Source organism: Miniopterus natalensis, chromosome 5 (genome assembly GCF_054644295.1).
Source record: "Miniopterus natalensis isolate mMinNat1 chromosome 5, mMinNat1.hap1, whole genome shotgun sequence".
NCBI classification, from domain to species: Eukaryota; Metazoa; Chordata; class Mammalia; order Chiroptera; family Miniopteridae; genus Miniopterus; species Miniopterus natalensis.
The window spans coordinates 83,261,664-83,274,587 of record NC_142085.1 but is presented as its reverse complement, the minus strand read 5'-3'; the positions used below and the strand labels follow the sequence as shown (position 1 = coordinate 83,274,587).

General features: G+C 44.5%; 1 protein-coding gene across 1 annotated transcript in view; it reads right to left on the bottom strand.

Annotated features, from left to right (window-relative positions):
• DCPH1 (damage control phosphatase 1) overlaps positions 1 to 12,924 on the bottom strand; it is a 94,631-nt gene that overhangs the window by 21,931 nt on the left and 59,776 nt on the right. The window contains exons 7-8 of the mRNA XM_087817692.1: positions 11,158 to 11,302; positions 8,791 to 8,976 (exon numbers count right to left, since the gene is read on the bottom strand). Of these exons, the coding sequence (XP_087673818.1) occupies positions 8,791 to 8,976; positions 11,158 to 11,302 (331 nt within the window). The remainder of the gene's footprint in view (positions 1 to 8,790; positions 8,977 to 11,157; positions 11,303 to 12,924) is intronic.

Below are 12,924 nucleotides of genomic sequence, written 5' to 3'. Positions count from 1 at the left end.
TAGCCAACTGGCAACTGACGTCAGGAGACCAGTAAACACAGTTAAAATATTACAGCTCCAAGGAATTTTCTCCATCTCAGTATCAGACAGCGGTCTCATTGCCTTATAGACAAGAACCAAAACAGTCCTCGAACAAATCCAAAGCACCAACACACGTCCAGTAAAAATCAGAAAATTCATCTGGGATCATGGGATGCAGTGGCACAAAGCGGCGGGTCTGATTTCTTTCCTGGACATGTTTCAGCCCAGTGAACGAGTGGCTATTTCCACTATGAATGCAGAACTGGGGAGCCAGTGACAAGGCCTTGGGGGCAGCCACTCTCCCGGTGCTCTGATTAAACACTGCAGAATTCAGGCGCATGGGGCTGATCTGCGGGACACAGATGTCCTCAGACTACAAATGCAATTATCTGGAGAGCTATCAGGAGGAAGCGGCCAGAGTGGAGTCTGGTTGCATGGCTACCTCAAGGCTACGCTGAAGTAATGTGACATGGGTATCGAGGGCCAGGACCTGGAGACTGCTGTCAGACCACAGTGACACGCAGAACAGGAAACAAGTAGCTCCCTCGGAGCAAAGTCAGGGCTGACCTACACAGCAGAAACCACATTTGCAAATGAGGTCAGGCCCCGTAGGGACAGTGACTACAATCACTTTACTGAATTTGTTTTAATTAAGGAATCTTTAGATTCAGTCCTACTAATCCAACAAGTGAATAATGATCTCTTTGCAATTACTTTTCACAAAGATAATTGTAAATAATATGATTTAGGCATTGGATTTAGCTTCTTAATTAAGTGCATAGTCTGCATTAATTGCCAATTAAATGCACTAAGTAATGAAACCATTCAAAAGTTTGTGTTTTGAAAACACAGTTGATTTCTATTAGAATGCTGCTAGCCATTACATGAATTTGGATATGTGTGAGATCAAATTGCCTCTGAAAAATACAATGACTAATGTCAGGGTGGAAAACCTCTGACTCCGGCTTAATTCATCCAAACCTATCTACTGCAGTTGAGGTGAACGAATAAACTCAGAAATCCCCCCAAACAGGCACTGTCATACATTGCTGGTAGAAGTGTGAGTAGGTATAATAGGGACATATTTATACCAAAATGCGTAACAAAATTTAACATGCACGTATCCTGTGGCCCTGCAACTCCAGTCCTAAAAATATACCTGTAGATTACTAAATATGGAAAGTAAGGTAAGTGCAAAGTTATTCAGTTATAATATAGCAGAAGATTAGGTACTACATGAATATTCATTGATACATGACTAGTTAAACAAATAGGAGACATCCACCTCATTATGGTGTCTTAAAAAGAACTGAGGAAACTTTTTATACACTGATACGAAAGGCTCTCCAAGACACAGTTGGTGAAAAAAGCCAGGTGCCTAACCATGCGTCTCGTACCATCTGTCCCTACAGCAACAGAGAATCTCCCCACAAATATGCACCAGCAGCTGCCAGTTCTGGTCATCTCGGGAAGGGAGAGTGGAAGGAAGATGGGACAGAACAGGGGCAACTCTGAAAACACCCGGGGGATTTGGGTCCATTTAAAGGTCTGTCCATAGTGATATGAACACAAACACACATGCACAACTTAGGCTCCTCAGTAGAATTAAAGTACCTAGAGTAAGGGAGGTGCTGTCCTGCTATTTCTGTTTCCCTTGAACTAAACCAAGCCTTAAGTTTGCATTTGGTTCTGGGATATAATTTTAATATACAATGAGGAAAGGACAGTATCTTTTATATATATATATATTTAATTGATTTCAGAGAGAGGAAGGGAGAGAGAGAAACATTAGCGATGAGTCACTGATCGGCTGCCTCCCGCGCGCCCCCTGCCGGGGATCCAGCGCGCAGCCCGGGCAGGAGCCCCGACCGGGAATCGAACCGCGATCGCCTGGATCCTAGGTGATGCTCAACCGCTGAGCCACGCCGGCCGGGCCATCCCGTTGCTTTTCTATAAAAGTATTGTTCAGGGACGGGTTGCAAATAAAGAAAACCTGCCCTTCCCGCAGACGGCCTGGGCGCCGCCGTCCCGGGGCGCGCGAGCTCGGGAGGGGGCGCGGTGCCAGCCGGACCCGAGCCCGGGAAGACGCGGGGGGGCCGGGCGCTCACCCCGCAGCGTCTCGGGCTAACGGGAAAGCGACGCGGGCCCGGGGTCTGCTGAGCTCCCGGGCTCACGGGGGGCGAGCTGCGGAGAAACGATTCGCTTCCAAGCGCGGGAGCCCGCGCCCAGCTCCGAGCCGTCGGATGGCAGCGCCACCCTTGGGAGACAGGAGACCTCAGCTTTGGGGTGACAGTCCCGTTACCCACAGAGTCCGCACAGGCCGGCAGGGAGCGCAGCTGCCCGGGGCGCGGGTCCGGCTCCGGCCTGGGCGGGTCGGCTGCGCCCCCAGGACCATGGACAGTTCCCGGGGCCTTTTCCCGGCCTGGGCTCCGCGTCGCCGCTGAGATTAAACCGTAATAACCACGGTTATGTAATCGTGTGATTTCACATGCTGTTCACTTTATTCTAAATGTGCGGACGGAGCCACAAGGCAAAGAATGAAAGATTGAACTGTAGTTAGCGGGCAGCAGTAAATTACAAAACCTTGACGATGTGAATACCATAAGACTAAAAAAAAAATGGGAAGTAGAAAGAAGGGAATAAAAAGTAGGAGGCATTCAGTTCCTCGTATTTTATGGCAGAAAATCTAACTCAGACGGTTGAATCAGGAACAGAAGTGTATTACTTTAAAGTCGCGGTGGTGATTATCGGAAGTTAAAACAAGACCTGTAAGACTTGAGGCTAGAAGGGGAAGGAGAGACCATCTGAAATTTTACTTTGGAATCTTATCAACAGTTTTTGTTTTTATTCCACGAGCAGATGTTGTTTTAGTGTTTATGTTCAGTTGGATTCCCAGAGGCTAGAATTCTCCCAACCTCGCAGGTGATAAAGAGGTGCCAGTGAGACCCGTCTGAAAGGCCCGCCGGGCTGTTCTGCCAGAAGAAGGGATTTACGAACCCGTGCTAAGTGTCTTCAGATGCTCACAGGGCGGTCAGAGGAGGAGGGATTCCCGTTCATTCTGCGACGTTTCACCAAGAATGAACCGGGATGTGGACGTGAATCATGGGGATTCTGAGCCTGACCTGCTACAGTGAGGAACCGTCAGGCAACTAGAACGGCAAGGAGGCGGTGGGCCTCCTGGCCCAGCAGCGAGCTCCCTGCCTCTGGTGGAGTTCAAGGAGAGGCGGGACACCAGCTAGACAGGGGCATTTTAAAGATGATTCTTATTTCACATTCAGTTAGAGGACCCGGGTTCCAAAAGACCTTAAGGTCACTTCCCAACATTATGATTCTAGGACTGTAAAGAGATCTCGAGTCTCTTTAGTAATTTACCCTAATAATTTCTCACTTCCAGAAACTGTTTCCATATGCCTGTACTCTTAATCCCTGGATAACAGTAAATGAATGGGAAAGGAAAGTAGAAAACTAAGCATCAGTCACGTACCGGGCATGTCCTCAGGACTGTATGTATATCATTCAATCCTAAGAATAACTGTAAGAGATGGATCCATAAATTATGTTCCTATTGGACAAACAAGACACTGAGGTTCAAAGGGGTAAAGTCAGATGCCAAGTGATTCTGGAGCCCGGATAAATGCCCAAGAGCCTGCTAACCGCGCCGCTCTTCGTGACTCCCGACGTCTTCCCTCGTACATAAGGCTACTGCTGGATGACAAACCCAGAAAGCAGAAGAGACGTCCTCTTGGAGCCTCCTCACTCCCAAACCAGGGCTCTTCCCTAGCTCCAACGCTAGCCGTGAGAATTTAAAATGTGGACAGTGTGGAGGAAAAGAAGCCATTCGAAATCCAGGACGTATGTTTGCTTTCTGACCCTCTGATTTGAACTTCTGGAGTCTGCAGGAAGCGCGTGCGGGGCTCGCGTGGGTAAGGTGACTGCTTCTCTCCACGCTGGACGGTCTCACGGGAACCAAGAGAAAAGGTGCCAATCTGACGGTTTTTAAAACATACTCCAATATCAACTACTAAGGACTTTAAATCATACATATTTCCCTATCTATAATGAGCCACCTGTATTTTTATTTGGGACATTTTCATAAAGTAACGTGAGTAGAGTCACTAAGAAAATCAGAAAAGCTGAATTTGGTAGAAACAGCACCCGCCCAGCGGATATTTCTACCTCTGTAATCCTCCTGGGCCTCGCTAATAAAATAAGTTTCCTACCTCAAAACAGAGCTTTAGAAAGCACGATGAAGACTCTTCCTGAGACCATGAATGTGTCAGGAAAACCACTTGACAGTCTTTTTCAGTAATAAATCTTTGGAGTCATAACCCTATGAATGAGGACTTTATTAAAGACCACAAATTTTTTATTGCCCACACTTTTTTTTACAATTTTTATTATGTTGGCAGGAACTTCGTCCCAAGGTGAGTGTGCTTCCAAAGTCTGAGCAACATTGCATCAGTCATTTACAAGTACAGACACTTATGTAAGGAAAGGAATGAGTTCTGTTTTTCATAGTGTGCTCTTGCAACATGTTTTCATTTCTTTCTGCTCATCTTCAGAAATGCGTCTTTATAGATACATATTAAATTCCTAATTTTCAAGCCTGATAATTCAATAACCACTATTTATAACTGATTAAAGTTATTCATTCACTGAGGAAATCTGCACAGCTACTCATTGTTGTTGTTTCACTAACAAATAATTTTTGGCATCAGGCTTGTAGGTGGAAGGTAGCTCTGAATATACAAGTGAAGGGAATTACTGATGAAAGCATAATAATTTAATGACCAGGGTGCAAATCCCAGGGCTGCTACTTAATTGCCATGTGAACTTGAGCAAAGCATATAAACTCTCTGAGCGCTTAGCACAACCGCGGTGTGAACGGTGAGTGCTTGGCAAATGACGACCACGCTGTGACTGGAGATAGTGCTAATGGGAAAAGTCGGAGAGCCGTAAACTTCACTCAGAAACTTACTAATAGGTAAAGCATTAAAAGTGCAATTCTGAAATAATTTTATGTATATTTTAAGACAAAGCAACTGAGTACATATTGTTGGTATTCAAAGGACAGAAAATAAAAAGATATCAAGAAAACTCTTTTTACTAAAAATACCGTGATTTTTTGTTTGTTTTTCTTTGTTGCTTTCAGTTTTATATCCCACAGATGAGTGAAACCATATAGGTCTTGACTTTTTCTGTCTGGCATATTTCACTGAGCATCACAGACACAACAGCAGTACGGTGGATCCCAGAGGCAAGGGGCGGGGGGTTAGTAAGGAGTAAAGGGGTCAAATATGCGGCGACACAGTAAGATTTGACTTTGGGTGGTGGGCATCCAATGCAATACAGAGGTGACATATCATAGAAATGTATACTTGAAACCTATATCATTTTAGTAGCCAATGTTACCCCAATAAATTTACTTATAAAAATAAATAAAAATACCTCTATAAATTTATTACTAAAAATATTTTTCTAGCTCCATCCACTGAGAGCAACAACACCCCCAATAGCAATGAGCATGCAAAGCCTAAATCTTGTTTCTAAGCACCGTTCGCCAGTAAAAGGAAACAAAGCTCCTCAGCAAATGGGCTAATTTAGTTTGCAGTCTGAAAGTTGTAAGTGAGCCCAAGATAGCATCTCCCGTCGTCGGAAAGCAAGGAGGTGATGAAAGACGAAAGGAGTCAGCTTACAAGGTACAGAGACCATCTCGGTGGGTCTTCTGCTGGCCAAATTTGATGGGTTTTCAACACCAAAAAAAGAATAATTGATTTTAACACAGTAAATAAGTAAAAATGCATGTGTCCATAGAATTGAAAAGGAAAGAGAAAAGAAAAAAAAAAAAGCTTTTCTTTACAGAAGAATGCCAACTAATAAGTAAGACAGTAAAATTAGGATATTACCACTTTGCCACCACCCTTGATGTAAATTAATCCAGGCAAGGATCGATGGACGCTAATGCCACTAGGGGAACACAATAGGGAACAGGATTCACCTGCCAATTATTACCCCACAGATACCTTATGTAAAAGCTGAAGAAAAAATATACCTTTACGCTAAAGAGATGGGCAAACTTGGTGTCAGCGACAATGGAAGAGTCTCCTATTACTCGCCTCCAATGTGATGCAACACAACTTCACCACTGAAATATTCTTGTCAAAAAGGTTTACTCTGCATCCAATCCAGACTCTAGCTACAACTTTAAGTGTAGAGGGTATAGAAAAACAAGCTAAATAATATCATGAAGATGCAATCAGACCACTTCTCTCCAACAAGCCAATGCTATTTTTTAAAAAAACAAAACTATAAAAGCTAAAAATAATCAACAAACACAATGAGTAAACATAGATTGGATCCCCAATTTGAGGATGAAAACAGCTATAAAAGGCATTCTTGTAGCAAGTGATGAAAGCTGAATGTTGAATATTAGGTGATTATTGGTTATTTATTGTTGTGAAACAAATTACCCCGAACTTAGTCCCTTAACACAAATGTTTATCATCTCACAGTTTTTCAGGGTCAGGAGCGTGGGCATGACCTAGCTGGGTGTTTCTGACTCCAGGTTTCTCATAAGGTTACAGTCAAGTTGCTGGCCAGCATGACAGTCATCTCAAGACTCAACTGAAGGAGCATTCACCTCCGTGCTCTCACACGGTAGCTGATGGGCCTCAGTTCCTAGCGACATGGGTCTTACAACAGGCTGCCTGAGTGGTCTCATCACATGGCAGCTGGCTCCCGTCAAAGCAATGGCGCAAGAGAGATCAAAAGAGCATCTAAGAAGTCACAGGCTTTTTATAACCCAATCTCAAATGTGACATCTCGTCACTTCTGACATATTCTATTCACTGGAAGTGAGTCACTTAGTCCAGCCCACACAGGGAAGGGAAATAAAATTCCACATCTCAAAGGGAGAACAAGAAACCAGTGGGCTTGAAAATCACCCCAGATGATACCATGGCACTACTGTTAATGCTGGGATGTGATAATGGCATTGTGGTTATGTAGGGTGGTGTAACGTAATAAAACATATATCAAAATGCTAACAACTGTTACATTTTTGTGGATCGGTGTTAACCGTATTTCTTCACTCTTTCTATATATTTACATTTTTTCATAAGAAAATGTTGGCGTAAAGTAATTGAGGATTGCCGTGGGCTGAACTGTGAAATGCATATGGTGAAGCCCTAATGTCCAGTGCAATGGTGTTTGGAGATGGGGCCCTTGAATGGTAATCAGGTTTAGATGACATCATGCGAGTGGTGTCGTCATGGTGGGATTGGTGCCCTGGTAAGAAGAGACACCAGAGAACTTTCTCCCTCTCTGCACAAAGCAAGAAGGCAGCCTTCTGCAGGCGAGGAAGACAACTCTCACCAGGCACCTTGATCTTGCACTTCCAGCCTCCAGCACTGTGAGAGATAAATGTCTGTTGTTTAAGCTGCACAGTCTGTGGTATTCGGTAGGGTGACCCAAGCTGACTAACACAAGGGTTTTGAAATTATTAAAATCACTTGGTAACAATGATAAGACCTGAGCTCTTTTCTCAAAGCTATTGTGTCAGGAGAAGAAAGCCAATGGTAAGAAGGGATTTGTGATGCAGGGAATTGGGAAAGGCAGGGGGTGAAAATTATTATCATTACTGCGAATCATTTCACACCCCATCCTCCCATCGCACCCAGCTTGGCAGTGATCACCGCAGACATGGAAGGCCCAGAAGGAGACTCCCGCAAAGGTGGCTCCCTGTACTGCATCCCACCAAGTCCAGGACCCTTCAGCCTGGGGGACGCCACAGGGCCCTGACCCCGCGTGGAACCTCTCTTTCCTGCCTCAGTCATTACCTAACTTCAAATTCCATCTCCTTTACTATTTAATTGTCTCCTCTGTATTTTAGTAACTAACTGCACTACTCATGTTTGCTTTTGGAAATTGATCATTACTATTAATCCAAGAATTGGTTTCTTCATCACAAGATTTTAAAAATACAATTAAAGGATTCTTTAGTGTTAAAAGACATACAGTATTAATTCTCATGCTTAAACAGGTCCAGCTAATTTGAAAAGATCAAGCAACTCACTGTACAAATAAAAGTTTAGAATTAAGAGTCAGTTTCCTTTGGCAACATGTCTCAAAATTACAATACCCATATTCTTTGACCCAGCAAGCCTGCTTCTAGGATTTTGCCTTATTGATATATTCTCGCACTTAAGATATGAGATTACTGACAGCACCCGAGTTCATGATAGGATGTAGTATAGTCCCATTTTTTTTAAATAAAGAGAAAAATATACCTTGTAGAGTATGTTGCCTCTGTTAAAAATAAATAAAAAAAGTATATGCATATATGCATATGTGTGTATGGAATATCTCTAGGGAGGTATAAGAAATCGTTAACAGAGGTTGCCTCTGAGAACAACTGGTGGCTGCAGGAAGTGGGTTAGAGGGAGACTTCTCACCATATACTATTGTGTCCACTTAGAAGTTTGTATCTTGTTCAAATAAATAAATTGAAAAAATTTTTAAATCCTTATGGTTTAAAGGAAGACATTCTCCACCAACTCTGTCCTTGTGTTTCGTATCTCTCTGTTCTAATTTTCTGGCTATGTACCGAACGGCCTCTTCGGGTCACTGAGCCCCACGCCGCCAGCCCTCCCGCTAGGAGCAGCCCTGGGAGACTGCGGCCTGCGGAGCAGGTGTGCCCACCGGCACCCAGTCTTCAATTTCTGCTCCATAAGCATGACCGCGGATGCACACACACTTCACGCACTGTACCTGGTTCAGCCTGTCCCTCTCCTCGGCGCAGGAGGCAGCTCTTTTCTGCTCTCTGTTGACTTCTGAAACCAGCCTCATGATCGTTTCTCGGCTGGCTTTTGCCTCTATCTCATGGACATGCACGGTCTCTTCGAGGGTAATAATTTGTCCTTTCACCAGTGCATTTTCCTTGCACAGTTCCCTAAGCTGAAGAGAAAGCAATTACTGTGGTCCTATGAAAATGAACAAGTTCACACCACTTTCTCCAAGCAACTCCGATCCCTATGCCCCAATGACTGCGTTACCATATAGAAACTGTGGGAGCTCTACCCCCATCCACTCAAGAGACCACGTGTTCAAAAGATGCCTCTAAACTCCGTTGTTATGGGCAGACCCAGCAGTCAAATTTAAATTAATCAAAAGGTAGCTACAGCCCACCCGAGTGGCACATCGGTTGAGCATCGACCTGTGATCCAGGAGATCGCGGTCCGATTCCCCGTCGGGGCACATGCCCTGGTTTCCGGCTCAATCCCAGTCGGGGGCGTGCTGGAGGCAACCGATCAATGACTCTCTCTCATCATTGATGTTTCTATCTCTCTCTCTCCCTCTCCCTTCCTCTCTCTGAAATCAATAAATAAATATATATATATATATATATATTTTTTTTTTTTTTTTTCTTTTAAGTAGCTACAAGGTAACAATGATGAGAGTTCAGCCAAAAGCTTCCAGACAAGACAAGCACCCTGACGTCAAATGATCAAGGGAAGGTGATGGTCTACAGAGGGCACAGCAGCCCCAGCCACTGGGCGTGTGGGAAAGGAAGCACTGACTGCATGCACAGCACTACCTGGCACAGGAGAGAAATACAGAGAAGAAAGCAGGACTTTTTTTTATTTATTTAATATGTCTTTATTGATTTCAGAGAGAAGAAGGGAGAGGGAGAACAAGAAACATCAATGATGGGAGAGTCATTGATCAGCTGCCTCCTGCACGCCCCCCACTGGAGATCGAGCCCACAGCCCGGGCATGTGCCCTGACCGGGAATTGAACCCCAAGCTCCTGGATCCTAGGTCAACGCTCAACCGCTGAGCCACGCCGGCCAGGCAAGGACTTTTAAAAGCAAATCCTTCTCATTGATACAAGGGGAAGCACCAGGGCAGTCAGGAGACAGACGGGGTGAGGGCAAACATGGATGAGGCAGGAGAAGCAGGCTTAGGGTGGGCTAGTTTGAATAATTTCAGCAGGCCCTGGCATGCAGGGGCTGTCCCTAGTTGTCTGGTACCTGGCACTGGGATGTGATTAAGGCAGAGGGAGAGTGGCCAGAGCTAGAAGTGGCTGGGGTGTGGGCTCTGGAGTGGTTGGTTTGCATCTGAAAGTTGTGCTCCCAGGTGAGTCACTTACTAAGAACTGAGTAGCCCTGGGAGTGGCAGCCTCCCCAGCTGTCCAAGCATTAGAAATTCGGAAAATAAAACGGCATGATTAATGAATTATCAACACTCACTTTAGCACCTGGAGGTTGGCTCTGACCTGGGAAAGGGTGGTGTGAAAGGAGCTCCTGGATTCCCTTTTCTTTGTCCCACCACTTGGCCTTAAAGAGTATCCCCCAACTACGCCTCCGAAGAGACTTTTGCAGCCAGGCTCCTGGCCACAGGTTAGCAACAGCGAGGAGGAGGAGCCGCACCCAGCACCCACCAGGGTACCAGGCTGACTCTAGGCCTGAGCCACCCATCAGTGAAGCTGGCACGTCCAGCTTTCAGGGATATGTGGGGAGCAGACTAACAAACAGCTGGGAGGTGCCCTTAGGAATGGCTGCGTGGGAACCTGCCAGGGAGCAAGGATGTGAAAAACTCAGACAGAAAAGGAGCGAAGATATGGCGAGAGCTCAGACACCTCCAGGTGCCCTAGTGAATCACTATGGGCCGAGGGAACGGTTCAGGTGATAGTTCATTTCCATCTGGACGGCAACCTACCATTAGAGCGGGACTGTTATTCTGGGGCTGTGACGTAATAATAAAAAGTACTTTATACTCAACAAATATTCCCAAAATGACACACAGCTCTTTTTTCTTTTATGTGTGTGTGTGTTTCTGTCTTAAACAAAAATCTTCCTAAATCACATCACTAAATTGAATAGCTCATTGTATTTGTCAACCGAAACATATTTTAGACAAAAACAATTCTTTCTGGAGAATAGTTAATCCCCAATAATGCTGGAAAGGGTCTTGGAACTGAGGCTGAGAGGTGACACGGTTTGTCCCAGGTCACGCACTCAGGTAATGTGGCATTTGGACCATGCCCCCTTCTCTCACCACTCGCAGACTCAGCCACAGCTCTTCTTTTCACGGCACATGTCAAAATGACCCCCTACATGCACAGTCTTTTTAATACCTTTAGAATTAAATCTTCATCCGATGTCCTCTCAGTCCTCTTGTCGGGCTCTAAGCAGTCACAAAGCTGAGCCCGAAATTCCTCGTGTTCCCTGCAGGTCTCTGAGACTCGGCGCTCACTGTCTTCGTTTTCCTTTAAACACTTTCTATCGGGCGAATAACAAAGAAGTCAAGTTTTAGCACCATAACAGGTGTCAAGGTCCCACGCTTAAGCCCTCCGTGGGAAGCCATCACTTTCAACACGGTTTCCCGGACGCAGAGCATGTCACTGTCACACAAGCCCTAGAAAGGCAGGAGAAAAGAGGAAGCAATTCTGGGGCATCTACACTGTGCAGAAATGTAGGGGAATCTTCACGGCATCTTAGAGACAGTGACAGCCAGAAAGGCAGATTCTCTGTCAGCTGTCCCCAGCCTTCTGGATCTGCACAAGTGGCGGACAGGCCTCTAGTTCACACGTGGATCCACGCTCCATGGGTCTCTGTTGGGGTCCCGCGGGGAAGCAGAAGGGTGCTGCGACATTAGTCCTAGGGGACCACGCTTATTTTATTTTCAAACACCATACAATGATCTGTAAGGGTCAGTTAGGTCATTCCCTAGTTCATGGCATAATAAAAAATACAGGGGAAAAGGGGGTGCTCCCACATCGGGAAAAGAGAGAGATTTCATCACAGCGAAGGTTGTTATTAGTTCTCAGGCACCCAGAGTTTTGTAGGGTTTTTTATTCTCTTCTTTAAAAAAAAAAAAAGTTTTTATTGATTTCAGAGAGAGGAAGGGAGAGGGAGAGAGAGAGAAACATCAATGATGAGAGTCATTGATCGGCTGCCTCCTACACGCCCCTGACTGGGGATCGAGCCCACAACCCAGGCATGTGTCCTGACAGGGAATCGAACTGCGATCTCCTGGATCCTAGGTTGATGCTCAACCACTGAGCCACACCAGCCGGGCAAACCCAGAGTTTTTAAAGCATATAGGAAGGGACCAGTCAAGGAAAATCAGTCCATTTATGTTCTGCTACAAATACTTGATTTCAACTCTCAGGTGGGTTTGCTGAGATAGCACAGTCTGTTTCTCATGCTTTAACTGTTAAAGGTTAAGAGAGCCTTATAAAATAGACATATTTTAAAGGCAAATTAGAAATCGTTTCAGCAATTTGTTATCTTTTTTTTTCAGTATTCCAGATAATAAACATGATTATTGCTTTCCCGTTTTGCTGTGTTGAGTGTTTATTGAGTATCCTTTCACTCTATTCAAAGATTAACAAAGCGTGTAATTGCACAGACTCAAAAGCATATAATATTTCTATTTAGAAAAATGTATAACAATAAAAGACCAACGTCAATACATCTCTAGGTTCTTATTTCCAGCATATGAAAGGTAATATTTATTCAGTCTCTCTGACTCATGAAAGGCACAATTAATGCTATAGTTCTGATTGATTTTATATAGAAGATTCCATACATTAAGCCCAAGATTTCAATCTCACTTCTCTATGCTGAAGGTTTCTAAACTATTTCCACTGCTATGTGCATTTCACTTTGAGCCAGCAAAGATCCAGGGGTCTATCCCAAGGACATAATCACAAAAATGTAGAAATATGAGTGCATGTGGATATTCATTGCATCTTGGTTCTGAGCCACTTTTTTTAGTGGAACTAACCTACATACCTACAGAATATAGCAAAGAAAACTAAGTAAATTATGATATTTCAGGCAATGGAATACCACGGGCCATTAAAAATGACATAATGAAAGACCTTCTAAAATATCAA